At 47.4% G+C, this 14,363-nt stretch overlaps 1 protein-coding gene and 1 long non-coding RNA gene across 2 annotated transcripts in view; one reads left to right on the top strand and one right to left on the bottom strand.

Annotated features, from left to right (window-relative positions):
* Positions 1–10,188, bottom strand: part of LOC102164496 — a 40,518-nt gene extending 30,330 nt beyond the window's left edge. Inside the window, exon 1 of the long non-coding RNA XR_001302079.2 lies at positions 10,013–10,188. This is a non-coding gene — a long non-coding RNA (uncharacterized LOC102164496). The remainder of the gene's footprint in view (positions 1–10,012) is intronic.
* PSMF1 (proteasome inhibitor subunit 1) overlaps positions 10,266–14,363 on the top strand; it is a 46,400-nt gene continuing 42,302 nt past the window's right edge. Inside the window, 1 exon segment of the mRNA NM_001243340.1 lies at positions 10,266–10,546. Within this exon segment, the coding sequence (NP_001230269.1) occupies positions 10,418–10,546 (129 nt within the window). The 5' untranslated portion in view covers positions 10,266–10,417.

Here is a 14,363-nt window from a genome sequence, read left to right as displayed (position 1 = left end):
CTGGGTGATGCTGTGGTTAACAGCAGCTTCCAGAGGCCTTGGCAAGAAGCTCAATCTGAAGGGAGTGAGGCTGCAGCATTACAGTTGGCCATGCCTTTGACCCTGCAAATCCTGAAGACCCAGTCCAGGCCTGTGTGGTGGCTCACTCTGCCCCTTCCCACACCTCTCTACTGAGAAACTTTTCCAAGGTCAAACTGTTTGTAAGTGTTGCAGCCTGGACTTGAACCCAGGAAGTCTGACCTTGCATGCTACAGTCTTCAAGACCTGGGCTTAAACCCCAAGCTGTTCTTCTCAACAGTTTGTAACCCTGGGCAAATCATTTAACCTTTCAGAGCTGCTTAACTTCTCCTGAAGTAGTTAAGATAATTGAGTTAGACAACATAAGCCAAACGCCAGACACATGGTAAACCCTCAATAAATAGTGCTATTTCCCAAGGCCTCATTATCTCAAATAATGAGCCACCACTTAGGAGCTCCTGGCATGTGTCAGGCACTATGGGAAGTGCTTTGGTGACATCATCTCCAGGAATCCTCCCAGCAGCCCTTAGGGAGATACCATTATAATCCCTATTTGACAATTTGATAAGTCATTTGCCCAAAGTTACACAGAGAGCAAGCAATGAGGTTGAGATATAAACCAGGTTGCCTGACTCTAAGACCTAGACACTCTTCCATGCTATGGATTCATTAGTTCATTCAATTCAACAAATATTTACTGGGCATCTTCTCTGTAAATAAGCCACCGCCTAGGAGCTAGAGGTATAGCAGTGAACCAAACAGACACAAATCCCTGTGCTCACAAAACCAAAGTTCTAGTTATAGGAGCATCAACAAAACCTCCTGGCCTTTCAAGTTGAGGCTGGTCACTCATCACATCTGCTTGATCAAGGTGGGGCAACTACCCGATGACTTTGGGGTTGGAGCTATATATGGCTAGGGTAGCAGGCAGGGGAAAGAATCAGAGCGAAAGCTATGCAGGGATGAATGCGAAGGTGTCTGCTGAGGGAAGTTGGGAAGGGCCACAGAAACAGCAGGGCAGAGCCTCAGTGTCCCCGGGACCTGGATTCCCTGAGGACTGTCTCCGAGGTCAACATGCCCAGAGCTCAAAGCAGGTATTTCCTTGCACGGAGACCCCATGGACAGAGCCTGCTATGCAGCCCCCCAATCTAGGGCTCCCCTGAACCTCCAGGTAGAAAGAATCAGGATGAAGGCGATTATATACACCTCACCCTGCAGGCTGCCCTGGATGGACATTTGGGTGGGTCCAGGCGCCCTCTTGTGGCTTCCCTTGTCTGTGCATGGACCTTCCGCAAGTCCCCGTGGTTGGAGGGGCTGCCCATGCCCAGACCATTCCTTTGTTCCCAGCCTGGACCTTTTTCCCTATTCTCAGCCTTTCCTGGCTCCAGTTGAGGCTTGAAGAACTTAGTCACAGTTTTCTCACCTTTTCCTGTGTAGACCTTGGAACACAAAACTTGGGTGCCTACAAGCCCTTGCAATGGTATCAGCAGGTGCATCCTTACAGTAGTGTAGCACACAGGAGTAGCATCTGATTCAAATCCTGTCTGTGTCTGTCACTTAGGATCATCAGTTGTACAAATTTGCTGTGCCTTTTCTCATTTTAAAAACGAAGGTCATAACAGTTTTGACCTTAAAGAGCTATGGGAATTAAATGACATAGTACTCCTTGGCCAATTTATCTGTCAAAGGCTCAATGCCATTCCTGTTCTACACACACACACACACACACACACACACACACACACACACACACACACACACACTATACCTCTCTCCTATATTGCAGGGGCCTGAAGCCGTACTTGCCCCCAGGGTTCAAAGTTAGATTCAACCAATGGGAGGCAGCAAGGCACATTATTCTGTTTCCAACAGCAGCAGCAGCATCTGGAGTTTGGGGATTCAGCTTTTCAGACCCTCTACAGGCTTTTCCCTGAACACAGCCTCAGGACAAAGGTAGCTATGGTCATTGCTAGTAGTTTCCCGCTGTTCCTGCAAATTCCAGACTCTTTGAAAGCTGCTTCCAGTCTAGTTTTTACATTCCAACTCACCCAATCGTTTTTATAAGGCCCCAGTTTTTCATTTTAAATCCATTCCTGCTGTATGTGGAGCAACTAGGGCTCTCATTCATTGCTTGTGGAAGTGTAATATGGTACAACCACCTTAGAAATCCACTTGACAGTTTCTTTTTCTTTCTTTCTTTCTTTCTTTTCTTTTTAGGGCCGCACTCGCAGCATATGGAAGTTCCCAAGCTAGGGGTCGAATTGGAGCTATAGCTGTCAGCCCATGCCACAGCTCATGGCAATGCTGGATCCTGCCCCATGGGAACTTCCCCATTTGGCAATTTCTTATAAATATACACTACTACCATGTGACTTGGCATTCCCCCTCTAGGAACGTACCCAAGACTAATGAAAACATATGTCCACACGAAGACCTTACGTGAATGTTAATAGTAGCATTATTCATTATTACCCCAAACTGGAAATAACCCAAATGTCCATCAACAAGATAAAGCATGGTACAGTCCCATAGTGGAATATTACTCAGAAATAAAAAGAAACTGATACACAGAACAATATGGGTGAACCTCAGACACAGTGATGAGTGAAAAGAGCTGGATACAAGAGTGTGTATTTTATGTGTCACCCATGGAGGGGTGCTAGTCTCTCTTCAAGGAAGAAGTTGGGGGAGTTCCCGTCGTGGCACAGTGGTTAACGAATCCGACTACGAACCATGAGGTTGCGGGTTCGGTCCCTGCTCTTGCTCAGTGGGTTAACAATCCGGCGTTGCCGTGAGCTGTGGTGTAGGTTGCAGACGCGGCTTGGATCCTGCGTTGCTGTGGCTCTGGCATAGGCTGGAGACTATAGCTCCAATTCGACCCCTAGCCTGGGAACCTCCATATGCCGTGGGAGTGGCCCAAGAAATAGCAAAAAGACAGAAAAAAAAAAAAAAAAGAAAGAAGTTGAGGAGTTCCAGTTGTGGCTCAGTGGAAACACATCTGGCTAGTATCCATGAGGATGTGGGTTCAGTCCCTGGCCTCACTCAGTAGGTTAAGGATCTGGCATTGCGTGAGCTGTATGGAAGCTCACAGATGCAGCTTGGATCTGGCATTGCAGTGGCTGTAGCATAGGCCAGTGGCTACAGCTCCAATTCCCTAGCCTGGGAACCTCCATAGACTGAGGATGCAGCCCTAAAAACATAAGAGGAAAAAAAAGAAAGAAGTTGCCATCCAGCTATGAGGATCGATGTTCTCCAAAAGCCTACAGTGGCAACACCTTGGGATAAAGCTGAGGTGCAACACGCTTCACAGCAGCTCACCCAGTGACAGGTCCCAGAAGGATGCCTGGCTGTTTCTGCCCAACATGGGACTCTACAGGGATCTTATTTGGGGCCAGCTGAGATTTTCTCAGAACTGCACCAAGCCTATGGCTCCTCCTGTCCCATCCTCATGTCTTCCTCTCCTTCTTTCATGGATCTCAGAGCTGCATCATGGTCTGGAAATCTTCCACGCCTACCACTGTTCCTGCTCCCTTTTCTTTCACAAGCCTTATCTGCAATAAATCTCTAGCATTGCTAACCACATTCTGACATGTGCTTCCCAGGGCCCCTAACTGACATTCCTTTTTATGAAATTTTAAGAGGAGCCAAATGATCTGTAGAGACAGAAAGCAGATCAGTGGTTGCCTGGGCCAGATGTTCGAGAGCGCGACAGCAGAAGGCATGTGGGGAAACTTTTTGGAGTCACGGAAATGTTCCATACTTCAGCGTCATGGCGGTTACACCGGTGTATACATTCGTCAAAATTCGCTCAAGTGGACAATTAAATTGGTGATTTTATTGTACCCAAATTATACTTCAACAAAGATGATCTTTCAAAAAAAAAAAAAACTCTGCTTTCTAAAAATAGCTAGCATGTATGGTCATTACAGGACTGTGTATGTTTGTCAAAACATAGAACTAGACACCAAAAAGGAGGATTTGTATTGTGCGTAAGTATTGTTTCATAATAAAAAGAATGAGTTGGGAAAATGTTTACTGATTATCACTTGATTGTTACCTAAAACAGTTTTGTCGGATGCACGGGGGCAGTGCTCCACTGGAAGACGCATACTTCCCGAGTTCAAAAATTACTACCAAGTTACGTAATGAAGAGAGTGTAGTACTGTCATAAAGACAGACATATAGACCAAAGAAACGGAATAGAGAGCCCAGAAATAAGCCCTTGCATATGCGGCCAAATGATTTTTGACAAGGGTATCGAGACCGTTTACAGGGAAAGGACAGTCTTTACGACAAATGGTGCTGGGAAAACTGGATATCTACATGCTGAAGGATGAAGATGGACTCCATCTCATACCATACACAAAAAATGAACTCAAACTGGACCAAAGTCTTGAAAGTAAGGCCTAAACGTATAAAACTCCTAGAAGACAACAGGGTAAAAACTTCAATGATTTCCTGGATCTGATACAAAAGCACAAGCAACAAAAGAAAAAAAATAAACAAACTGTACTTCACGAAAATTTAAAACTTTTGTACATTCAAAGATACTATCAACAGAGTAAAAAGGGAGTTCCCCAATGGCTCCGTAGGGGAACAGTTCTGGGGCACAGGTTTGATCCTTGGCCCAGGAATTTCTGCATGTTGACACTATGGGGAGGGGAGAAGAAGGAAAAAAAAGAGTAAACAAGAAGTCTACAGAATGAGAGAAAGATATTTGCAAATTGTACATTTCATATTACTATATAGAGAACCTTAAAACTCCACCAAAAGAAAAGAAAAGAAAACAATTCAAGACTTACATGACAAAAACCCTATATGAAGCAAACTATGAAACCCTGATAAAATAAATCAAAGAAGAACGAAGCAAATAGAAAGATAGTTTGTGTTCATAGACAGGAAAGCTGAATCTTGTTAAGATGTCCAGTCTTTCAAACTTGATCTATAGATTCAATGCAATCCCAATCAAAATCCCAACAAGTTATTTTGAACATATCCGCAAACCTATTCTAAAGTTTATGTGAAGAGGCAAAAAACCCAGAGTCGTGAACACTATTTTGAAAGAAAAGAACAATTGCCCACCTTCGAGACTTACTATAAAGCTACGGTAATCAAGACAGTGTGGTATTGGTGAAAGAACAGGAAAATACATCAATGGAGCATAACAGAGAGTTTAGACAGAAACCCAAATAAATGTAGTCAACTGATCTTTCACAAGAAGTAAAGGCGATGTAATGAGAAAATGATAGTCAAATCCGTAGACAGAAAGTAGAGGGGTGGTTGGCAGGGACTGGGAGGAGGGGGGAATGGGGCATTAATGTTTTATGGGTACAGAGTTTCAGTTTTGCAAAATGGAAGGAGTTCTAAAGATGCATATTGGTGATTGCGCCATATGGATATACTTAATATCACTGAACTCTACACTTTTAAATCATGAAAATAGTTACGTTTTATGTGCATTTCACCACAATTAAAAAAGAAACTTTTCGAAAACTAATAGCTGTATTCAAATTATCTCCTCCAGGTGTCAGACACGCTGGACACCTCATTGACAAGGGGAATGGGAAATGTTGGGCTCCAGATACTATTGAGGAGTGTTAATCATGGAGGGCTTCTTGGAGGAGGTGTGTTGTTGGGCTGATGTTAGGCCAAAGGAACAGGATTCCAGTGGTGAATGATTCCACCTCAGTGTCCGTCTGGGTACTGATCCTCCACTCACGTCTTCACGGTTTCCAAGGAGATGGTTTCCAGGGAACTTGGAATATCCACATTGCTGTCACTTGGCAACCCAGAACTGGGGGCTGCAGCGTCCTGCCATGTTCTTTCCATCATCCTAGGCCCTCGTCTCTGGCATGGGCTCTGCGCTGCCCAGGCAGCGGGGGCCCAGCCAGAGAGACACCTTCCATCTGCTCTCCTTCTCAGCCACTCACAGGCCTCCCAGGGACAGTTGAGACCCCTGTTGATGGCGGTAAGTCCGCAGAAAATGCTAGATGAGCCAGGGGGTGGACATAGACAATCTCCAGCCCCAGAGGATTTTCCCACTTGCTCCCATCCATGAAGGAACCTGGAGGACCCTGGGGTCCAGCATGGGTGGAATACAGTCCTGGATCTCTAGCGCATCTAGGCCACAGACAAGGGTGGAGGGGGCTGTGGTACAGAACAGACTCCATGGTGCCCCACTCACCCCCCAGCAGGTACCTCTAAGAATCACAGGCTTCCTTCTTTACACTCTGCAATTCTCTGCCTGAGGGCTTTTCATGCCCCCAGTTGCCCTTGACCTGTGGTAGTTGGGAATGAGGGAACAAAACACTCCAGTTCCCTTACCTTCATTTAAACAACTCTGGGGCGAGTCCTGTGCTGCTTCCCAGAGTTGCCAGGCAGGACTGAGCTCCAGGTGCCCAGAGATGGCACCTTGGCTTGATCACATAACACCCACTGGCTGCCTTCCACCCCCTGCCTCACTTCTCCAGGATCTCTAGTGCACTCCCTTATTGCTATTTCCTGGAATCAGCTCCCAAATAAACAGCTCAAGTCCTTGTCTCATGTTGGCTTCTGGGGGAACCCAAGTAACAGGGATGATGATGTGTAATGAGGAACCAAGTTCTGTGAGATGTGAGCTATAACCAATTGTATGCAAAGCAGTGGTCAAATCAAGGGGAGCTGCCTGCACAGGTCCAGGCAATGGTGATGGTGGGGACACTGCCTTAAAATATATATATATGCAGGAGTTCCCGTCGTGGCTCAGTGGTTAGCGAATCCAACTAGGAACTATGAGGTTGCGGGTTCGATCCCTGGCCTTGTTCAGTGGGTTAGGGATCCGTCTGGCATTGCCATGAGCTGTGGTGTAGGTTGCAGATGTGGCTTGGATCCCGTGTTGCTGTGGCTGTGGCCAATTGGACCCCTAGCCTGGGAACCTCCATATGGTGTGGGTGCAGCCCTAAAACGACAAAAAAAAAAAAAAAAAGTAAAAGCAGTTGGAGTTCCCTGGCGCTTCTGTGAATCAAGGATCTGGTGTTGCCACTGCTGTTGCTTTTGATGTGAGTTTGATCCCTAGTCCTAGAATTTCTGCATGCTGCAGCCACAGCCAAAACAAACAAACTTAAAAGCAGTAATAAAATGGATCAACAGCCAGTCTACTTTCTATTATCACCATGAACCAGTCTTTCTAACCAACTTCAGCGATAAAATTTTCCTCCCCACGAAAGTTGACAGAGCTCACTGTCCCATGCCCACCCCTTCGCATGCCACTGAGGCCAGCGGCACAGAGGAGAGAGCAATTGATTGTGGGTTGAGGAGATGGGAGAAGGCCTCACTCAGGATGCCACACTGACCCTCTAATCACACAGTACCAGCTGCCTTTCCCACCTTCATGACTTTGCATGTGCCATTCTCCTTTACTGGAATACCTTTTGTTCCTCAATTCACTGCCAATTCTCCAAATAAGAGTTACTGCAGCTGGGAGGCTCTTCCTCCAAGAAAACCTCCCTGACACCCAGCCTGAATTAGATGTCTCCTCTAGGCTTGTATAGTCCTCCAAATGCCCCTCTGCCATGACAGGTTTCATACTGGGTTACCAGTTTTTTTTTTCCCCCGCTAGACAGCTCTGTAGAGATAGGAACTACAGTTTGGTTATCTGGGCTGTGTTCATAGTAGACACTTAGGAATGGGGCTGCTACTGGGTGGGCACCTCTGTGCAGTGCACAGCCTGTATCACTATCATGGCAACCTATCCTACGGACATTTAGTGAATGAGTGAATAATGAATAGGTGAGAATTTTCAATAACTGGGGAAGGACACTTCAAGCTTTGAAAGCGAAGAGCTTCCCAGTGGAAAGGGCAAACAGCTTCATGTCACAGGCAATACATCTCAGGAGTTCCATGCCACCGGCTTTAGCATCACCCAGAGTGTAGTCAATAAACCTACACTCCACCTCAGACATGCTCAGCCAGAATCTCTGCAGATGGGATTCAAGAATCTCGGCATCCCAGGGGAACCCCGAAAACAAAAAATTGGAGAGGTATAGGGCCAGCTAACAAAGTGAGTGGTGGAAAGCAAATGGGGGAGAGTGGCCCAGTTGGGCTGAGCTCAGGCCAAGAATTCATTCATTCTGCATTCACTCATTCATTCATTCAGTAAGTATTTACTGAGACAGGAAGGCATTCAGGTATACCTATACACAAGACGGACATGGTCCCTTCTCCTTGGTCAAAATTAATGTCAAATACTTAAGCAAATACATATGTAATATAGTGTCAGCTTATGATAAATGCTTTGCAGGTAAGAAAGCGGGATAAAAGGTTAAAGATAGGAGGTTCTTTTCCATGGGGTGTCAGGAAGCCCTCTGCTGAGGCTGACATGATGTGAGGAAAGGAGTCAGTTAAAATGAAAGAGCATGTGGATATATGAGAAAGTGCAGTTCGGGCAGAAAGAATACATGCAAAGGCCTGGAGAACAGAACACGCGGAAAAGGGAGACTGGTTAGGAAGCTACTGCTATAGTCCAAGTATGAAATGCCAGAGGCTCCAACCAGTGCGGGTAGGAAGAAGTGGTCGGATTCAGAGTATACTTTGAGGGTAAAGTGGACGAGCTTTGCTGTTCGATCCGATGTGGGTATAAAAGAAGAGGGGAGTCAAGATCACTGCAGACGAGTGCAGGGGATGGGAGGAGAGTTGGAGGAGATAATGTTAGAGAGAGGCAGGGGTGGGGAGCACAGACCATAAGATGGTTCCTACAGACCATGGGAAGGACTTACTTTTCTCTGCAGTGTGATGGGAGCTCTGGGAGGGTTTTGAGCAGAGGAGGGATGTGAGCTGGCATACGTTCTAACAGAATCTCTTGTTGCAGAGTGTAGAATAGACTTTAGGGAGACAGAGATAGAGTAGGGCAGTTGAGAGGCTGGTGTCAACATCCCAGTGAGAGATGATGGTGGTTTGCAGCAGGGAGCTGACTGAGATGGGAAAACAAAATTTGTTTGAGTAAAAGCAATAAGAGGATTTCAAGAAACTTGTTGAAGAACTAATACATAATAAAAATTACGAAGGAGGGAATTCCCGTTGTGGCTCAGAAGAAATGAACCCAACTACTATCCAAGAGGATGCAGGTTCCACCCCTGGCCTCCATCAGTGGGTTAAGGATCCCACATTGCTGTGAGCTGTGGCAGAAAAAAAAAAAATTATGAAGGAGACAGGAAAATGAATGACTGAAATTTGGTAGTAGATCAGGAGCACCAGCTCTGGAGTTAGCAGCTGTGTTTTTGGGGGGAAGTGGCTTCCATTCTTTGAACTGGTGATAAATATGAAAAGTGGGAATAATAATGAAACTTAACACATAGAGTTTTTGATAAGGTGATATAAAGGTGTTTGTTTTTTTGTTTTTTTTGTTTTTTGTTGTTTTTGGTTGGTTGGGTTTTGTTTTGTTTGTTTGTTTGTTTTGTCTTTTTGCCTTTTCTAGGGCTGCTCCTGCGGCATATGGAGGTCCCCAGGCTAGGGGTCTAATCGGAGCTGTAGCCACTGGCCTACGCCACAGCCACAGCAACGCGGGATCCGAGCCGCGTCTGCAACCTACACCACAGCTCACGGCAACGCCGGATCCTTAACCCACTGAGCAAGACCAGGGATCAAACCCGAACCTCATGGTTCCTAGTCAGATTCGTTAACCACTGCGCCACGACGGGAACTCCCGATATAGAGGTTTTGACACAGGATCTAGCAGCAATAAACATTTAATCAATGTTATCCAAGGAGCTAGACTAGATTGCAGTATCACCTCTGCCACTCACTCATCTTGGTCAAATTTACCCCTTTGTTCCTGTTTACCCATCTGTAAAATGGAGTTAACAAAAACTTTATGGGGTTGGATTGTGAGTTTTAAATAAATGAATACAAGTATTTAGAATTACGTGGTCCGGAACAAGCACTGCATAAGTGCTAACGATTATTATCAGTATATTTTAGGCCTATTTCATAATCTCTTCCGCCACCAGCATAAACCCACCTCATTCTGCAGATGAGAAGTCTGTGGCTCTGAACAAAGTAGCCCCTCCTCAAGGACGCCACAGCCTGCGTGTAGTGGCTCCGCCAACTACGGCCAGTTGAAGATTTCGTCTTTGAAGGACCTCACCCCCAGGATATCCGCCTCGCCCGCCCGCTGCCTGGCGGAACATTTGAGAGTCGCGCTCTTGCTTCCAGTCGGGCTCACTCTCGCAGCACCGCCGGCCCCGGCAGGCACTTCCGGCGGCCACGCCCCCAGCACTGGGGCGTCTCCATTTTGGCCGCGCAGGTTAGGGACGTGACTCAGACCAGCGGATCGGCGAAGCGGTGTTCTCGGTACTCTGAGGGCCGAGCCGGCTCACCGCACTCTCTCCCTTCCTTATTCTGCCTGCAGAGGCCGGGGGCGCGCATGGCGGGCTTGGAGGTCCTGTTCGCGTCTGCGGCGCCGACCATCACCTGCGCGCAGGACGCCCTCGTCTGCTTCCTACACTGGGAGGTGGTTACGCACGGCTACTACGGCTTGGGCGCCGGCGACCAGGTACGCCAACCGAGCCAGCCCAGGGCCAGGGTGGAGGGGGTAAGGTGTCTCCTGCCTGAACCCAGAGGACCGTCGGCTTGGTCCTTAGTGCCTGGCCTTCCCTCCTCCCCAAGTCCAGGCACTGAGGCTTATGACACCATTGCTCCCTATGGCCTGCAGGTCAGGGAGGTGCTAGCTGAACTGTCCCAGCCCAGCTGGCACAACATGATTTGAAAAGCCAAGGACAGAGTCTCGCTCCCGTACAGCCCGGCAGTCTCCCAGGCCGGGATTGTGTGGATCTGGCACCGAGGCAGGTGTGCAGCCCCCCTGAGCCCTCTTCACCTATCTGAACTCCGCGAAGCTTCTTCCCATACAGCTGGGTGGGTGGGGCTGTTGTCAGCACTATCCTCCTACTGTACTTAGCGCCCAGCAGGTATCTGGATCCATGCAGGGGTATAGGGGTGAGCTTGGACCCATTCAGCTCCAGTCAAGGGCCCTGAGAGCTCAGACACCCTCTCCCTTTCCTGAAGGGCCCAGTGCAGCCCACTCTCTGGTTGTCATCTTTAGCTCAGGCTTTGGGGCAAGAACAGCCTGCCACACACATGCAGAGGTGCACCCTGTGTGTGAGGGCCTGTAGGTTTGCATCCCCAAAGATGTCCTACAGGACCAGCCCCTCCTGTTCTCTTGTCCTCAGGTTCTGCCTCTTCCTGCTGGGGGCCTTGTTGTCATCCCCACAGAGCCCTAGGACTGCTGGGCCCAGGCAGCCTCACTAATTCTTTGCTGTAGCATTCTCCCATCTGCCCCTGCCCCTTCCCTCTGACTCTCCCCCTCCACATCCTTGTACACTTCCTCTGAGAACTGGGCGGGAAGCCCTTACTGTCCCTTCGCTCCATCTGAGAAAATAGCCTCCCGTACACACACTCAGCCAAGCCACCACTGCCTTTTCACTGTCAGAACCTAGACCAGCTCTGGGGAGCAGGGTGCTTCACTCCTTCCATCTCACAGTGAGATCTTAATCTTACTTTCATTTCTAACTGCTTTAGTTCTCAAGCTCCCTAATCCTTTTTAGTTTCTCACGCATACATCCAGAGACTTAGTTTTTCTTCTTCTGATACAGAGCTTTAGGGATCCCTCGTCAAACACAGTTTATACATCCAGGTTCTGTACCCCATCCTCACTGTCCATTCCTTTTCCCTTAGAACTGTTGACCAAGACCATCACACCCTGATCAACAGGAATAAGAAACACAAGTATTGTCATGGATCTCTGGCTCCCCCCCTCCCCCAGACTTGGCTTTTCTGATCGCCCTGCACTTTGTCTCACTTGCCTTGCCTTTCAACATTTCACAATTTGGGACCAGGTAGAGGCGGCCCACACTAAACAGTCAAATTTCCCCTTTCAGTGCATAGTCTCCCCACTTGGCTCCATTCCAGCTTTCCAGTCTTTAACAGCCCTTTCACTTGCCCCAGGCATTTCATATCACCTTTTCTGGGGTGTTCTCCTAGATAGCTGGTGTGTAGGATGGTTCCGGGGACAGTGGGACTGAGAGGAGGGTAAGACTTGCCTCTGCCCTTGGGGCTTCCCTATCGGCTCTCAGCATCCCCCCCCCCAACCCCTCAGATCGGACAGGTCTGCCCTGCTCGCTGTCCCTTCTCATGTACCTCACTCTGTTTACTCTCCCCCCAGGAGCAGGAACTTGTTACAGGGACTCCCTTCTCCCCATTACACAGACATGTATCAGCACTGCTCACACCACTCGTCCCCTCCCAAATCCTGTCAGCAGTTCTCTCTCAGTCACTTGGACAGCTTAGGGACATCAGTTCCTGTAGATCATTGCCCTGTCCTAACTGGCATCATTCCCTTGCCATACACTCCAGGCTCCTAAGTTTTCAGAAAGTACACAATTTCACTTTAATACTGGTCTAACAAAGTGAATAAAGGATCCTTAACTGAATCCCAGAGATCCATCTAATTCCACTCTCTTCTTGGTGCCACATGTTGAGTTCATGCTGACCAATAAAAAGATAGTTACCCCTAAGATGCCTACAGCTCCAGGCATCTTAGGGGTGGCCAGGGAGAGTGGGGATGAGGGTTTGGAAGGTATTGTCCATCTGTTTATGTCCTCTGAGGGGCCGGGGGGCAGGTGGTGGCGGGAAGGTGGCGTTTGTAGGGCACACTGGAGCATGAAGTGTAATTGCTTCTCTCTGCCCTTTGTCTGAAGTGCCGCTGGAGCTCAGGTTGCACTTGTCCTCTCACTTCTGAGTCTGCTTTCATTCAGAGTAGAAGCCATTTGGAGGAGCGTTTTTCCTGTTTACATAAGAGAGGGTTTGTTTTCCAGCCTGGGGCCAGCAGACTCAGCTGAAACCAGTAGTGTTTGCCAAGTTCACAGGGTGTTTATGTTGTCTCTCTAGCCACCTTCAGCTTCCCACCCTTCTGGGGGTGATAAGAGAGAGAGGAAGGTCCTAAAATGGTATACTTGATCATTTAATATATTGACAGTTAAATAGAAAGCTAAATTATCTTTTAATCTTTGGTTTTGTCTACTCTGGTACAGGAGAGCTGTGTACATAAGACTTAGAAGAGCAATACAGCTTCAATAAAAATTCAGTGTTTGAATTTTGATTTCTTTCTTGAAGTCACACCGCTCCTCATAAGAGCTTTACAGCTGTGTCAGGCAGGTGGTTGAGGTGGTAAGGGAATAGAGATGGCCATAGACTGTTCTTGCAGGAATCTAAGAATACTGGCGAAAGCAAGAAAATGCCCAAAATGACCCTCTTTGGGTGCATTTTAGCCCAGGAGCACTATTAAAGATTGCTTCCAGCCCCAGGGTTTTGCCTAAGGGGACCACTCTTTTTTGCTTTTCGGGGGGCCCATCTGGTGGACCTGGCTGGAAGCCAGGAGTTCTCAATGCCAAACTCAGTTCTGCACCTGACTTACTGTGACCTTGGGCAATTCTCAGCCCCTCTTGGCCCTTGGATTTTTTTCATCTGAGCAAATTAAACTGCACAGCCATGTACTTTGGCTACTTTCCAGTTGTAGCTTTTTGAGAGGCCTGATATTCGATGTCCTGATCAAGAGGGCCGTTGAATGCATGTTTGGCCTGATATCAGCAAAACCAGTCCCTTTCAGTTCCACTTGTTTTCCTGTATCGGGGCAGCCCTTGAGCTGGGGAACTTTGGTTCCCCTGCAGTGAGAGAATAGCATAGTGAGCAGGCTGAATTATTTATATTCCAAGAAGAAATTCTGGTGGGTTAAATGTTATATGTGGAGGATATAAATATAAATTCAAAGACCCTTGATAGAACAGAGACAAAGCATGTTATCAAATTCTTGGCTTCCGAAGTCAACCTTAAATCCACAGCACTAAACATGTTCCAGGGTTGGGGGATGAGGGATAGTTTCTCTTTCTCACTTAGACAGGGCTGATTAGTTTCACTTTTGTTTTCTGTCATCCTGTGTCTCAGCTTCAGGCCTGTGAGATTCCTTGTCATTTGGCCACATTCAAAATCATGCCAGTGGCAACGTCTTGAATTTTATTTGGGACCTCTTTCCTCATTTGATTCCTGAGCCCCAGAGGTGACCAAAGAAGAGAGGCCCGCAATCTCCAGTCTTGGCCTCTTGTCCTTGGGGTGTGTGCTCTGTGTTGCTAGACCTTTGTCTTTTGCTGTTGTTGTTCATCTTTGGTCCCACTCCCTCCCACTCTATTTTCATGAATAGAGATTGTCCCAGGCCACTTGCTCTGTGTTTAGCAGTAGGAATATACATCCATGAAAACAGTATGTAGATTTTCTTTTATGTTTTAACCTTTTTTACATAAATGCCACCTGTCTATAACTCT

Source organism: Sus scrofa, chromosome 17 (assembly GCF_000003025.6).
Source record: "Sus scrofa isolate TJ Tabasco breed Duroc chromosome 17, Sscrofa11.1, whole genome shotgun sequence".
NCBI lineage: Eukaryota > Metazoa > Chordata > Mammalia > Artiodactyla > Suidae > Sus > Sus scrofa.
Note: the sequence above shows the minus strand (reverse complement) of the source record. Positions and strands in the feature narration are given on the sequence as shown.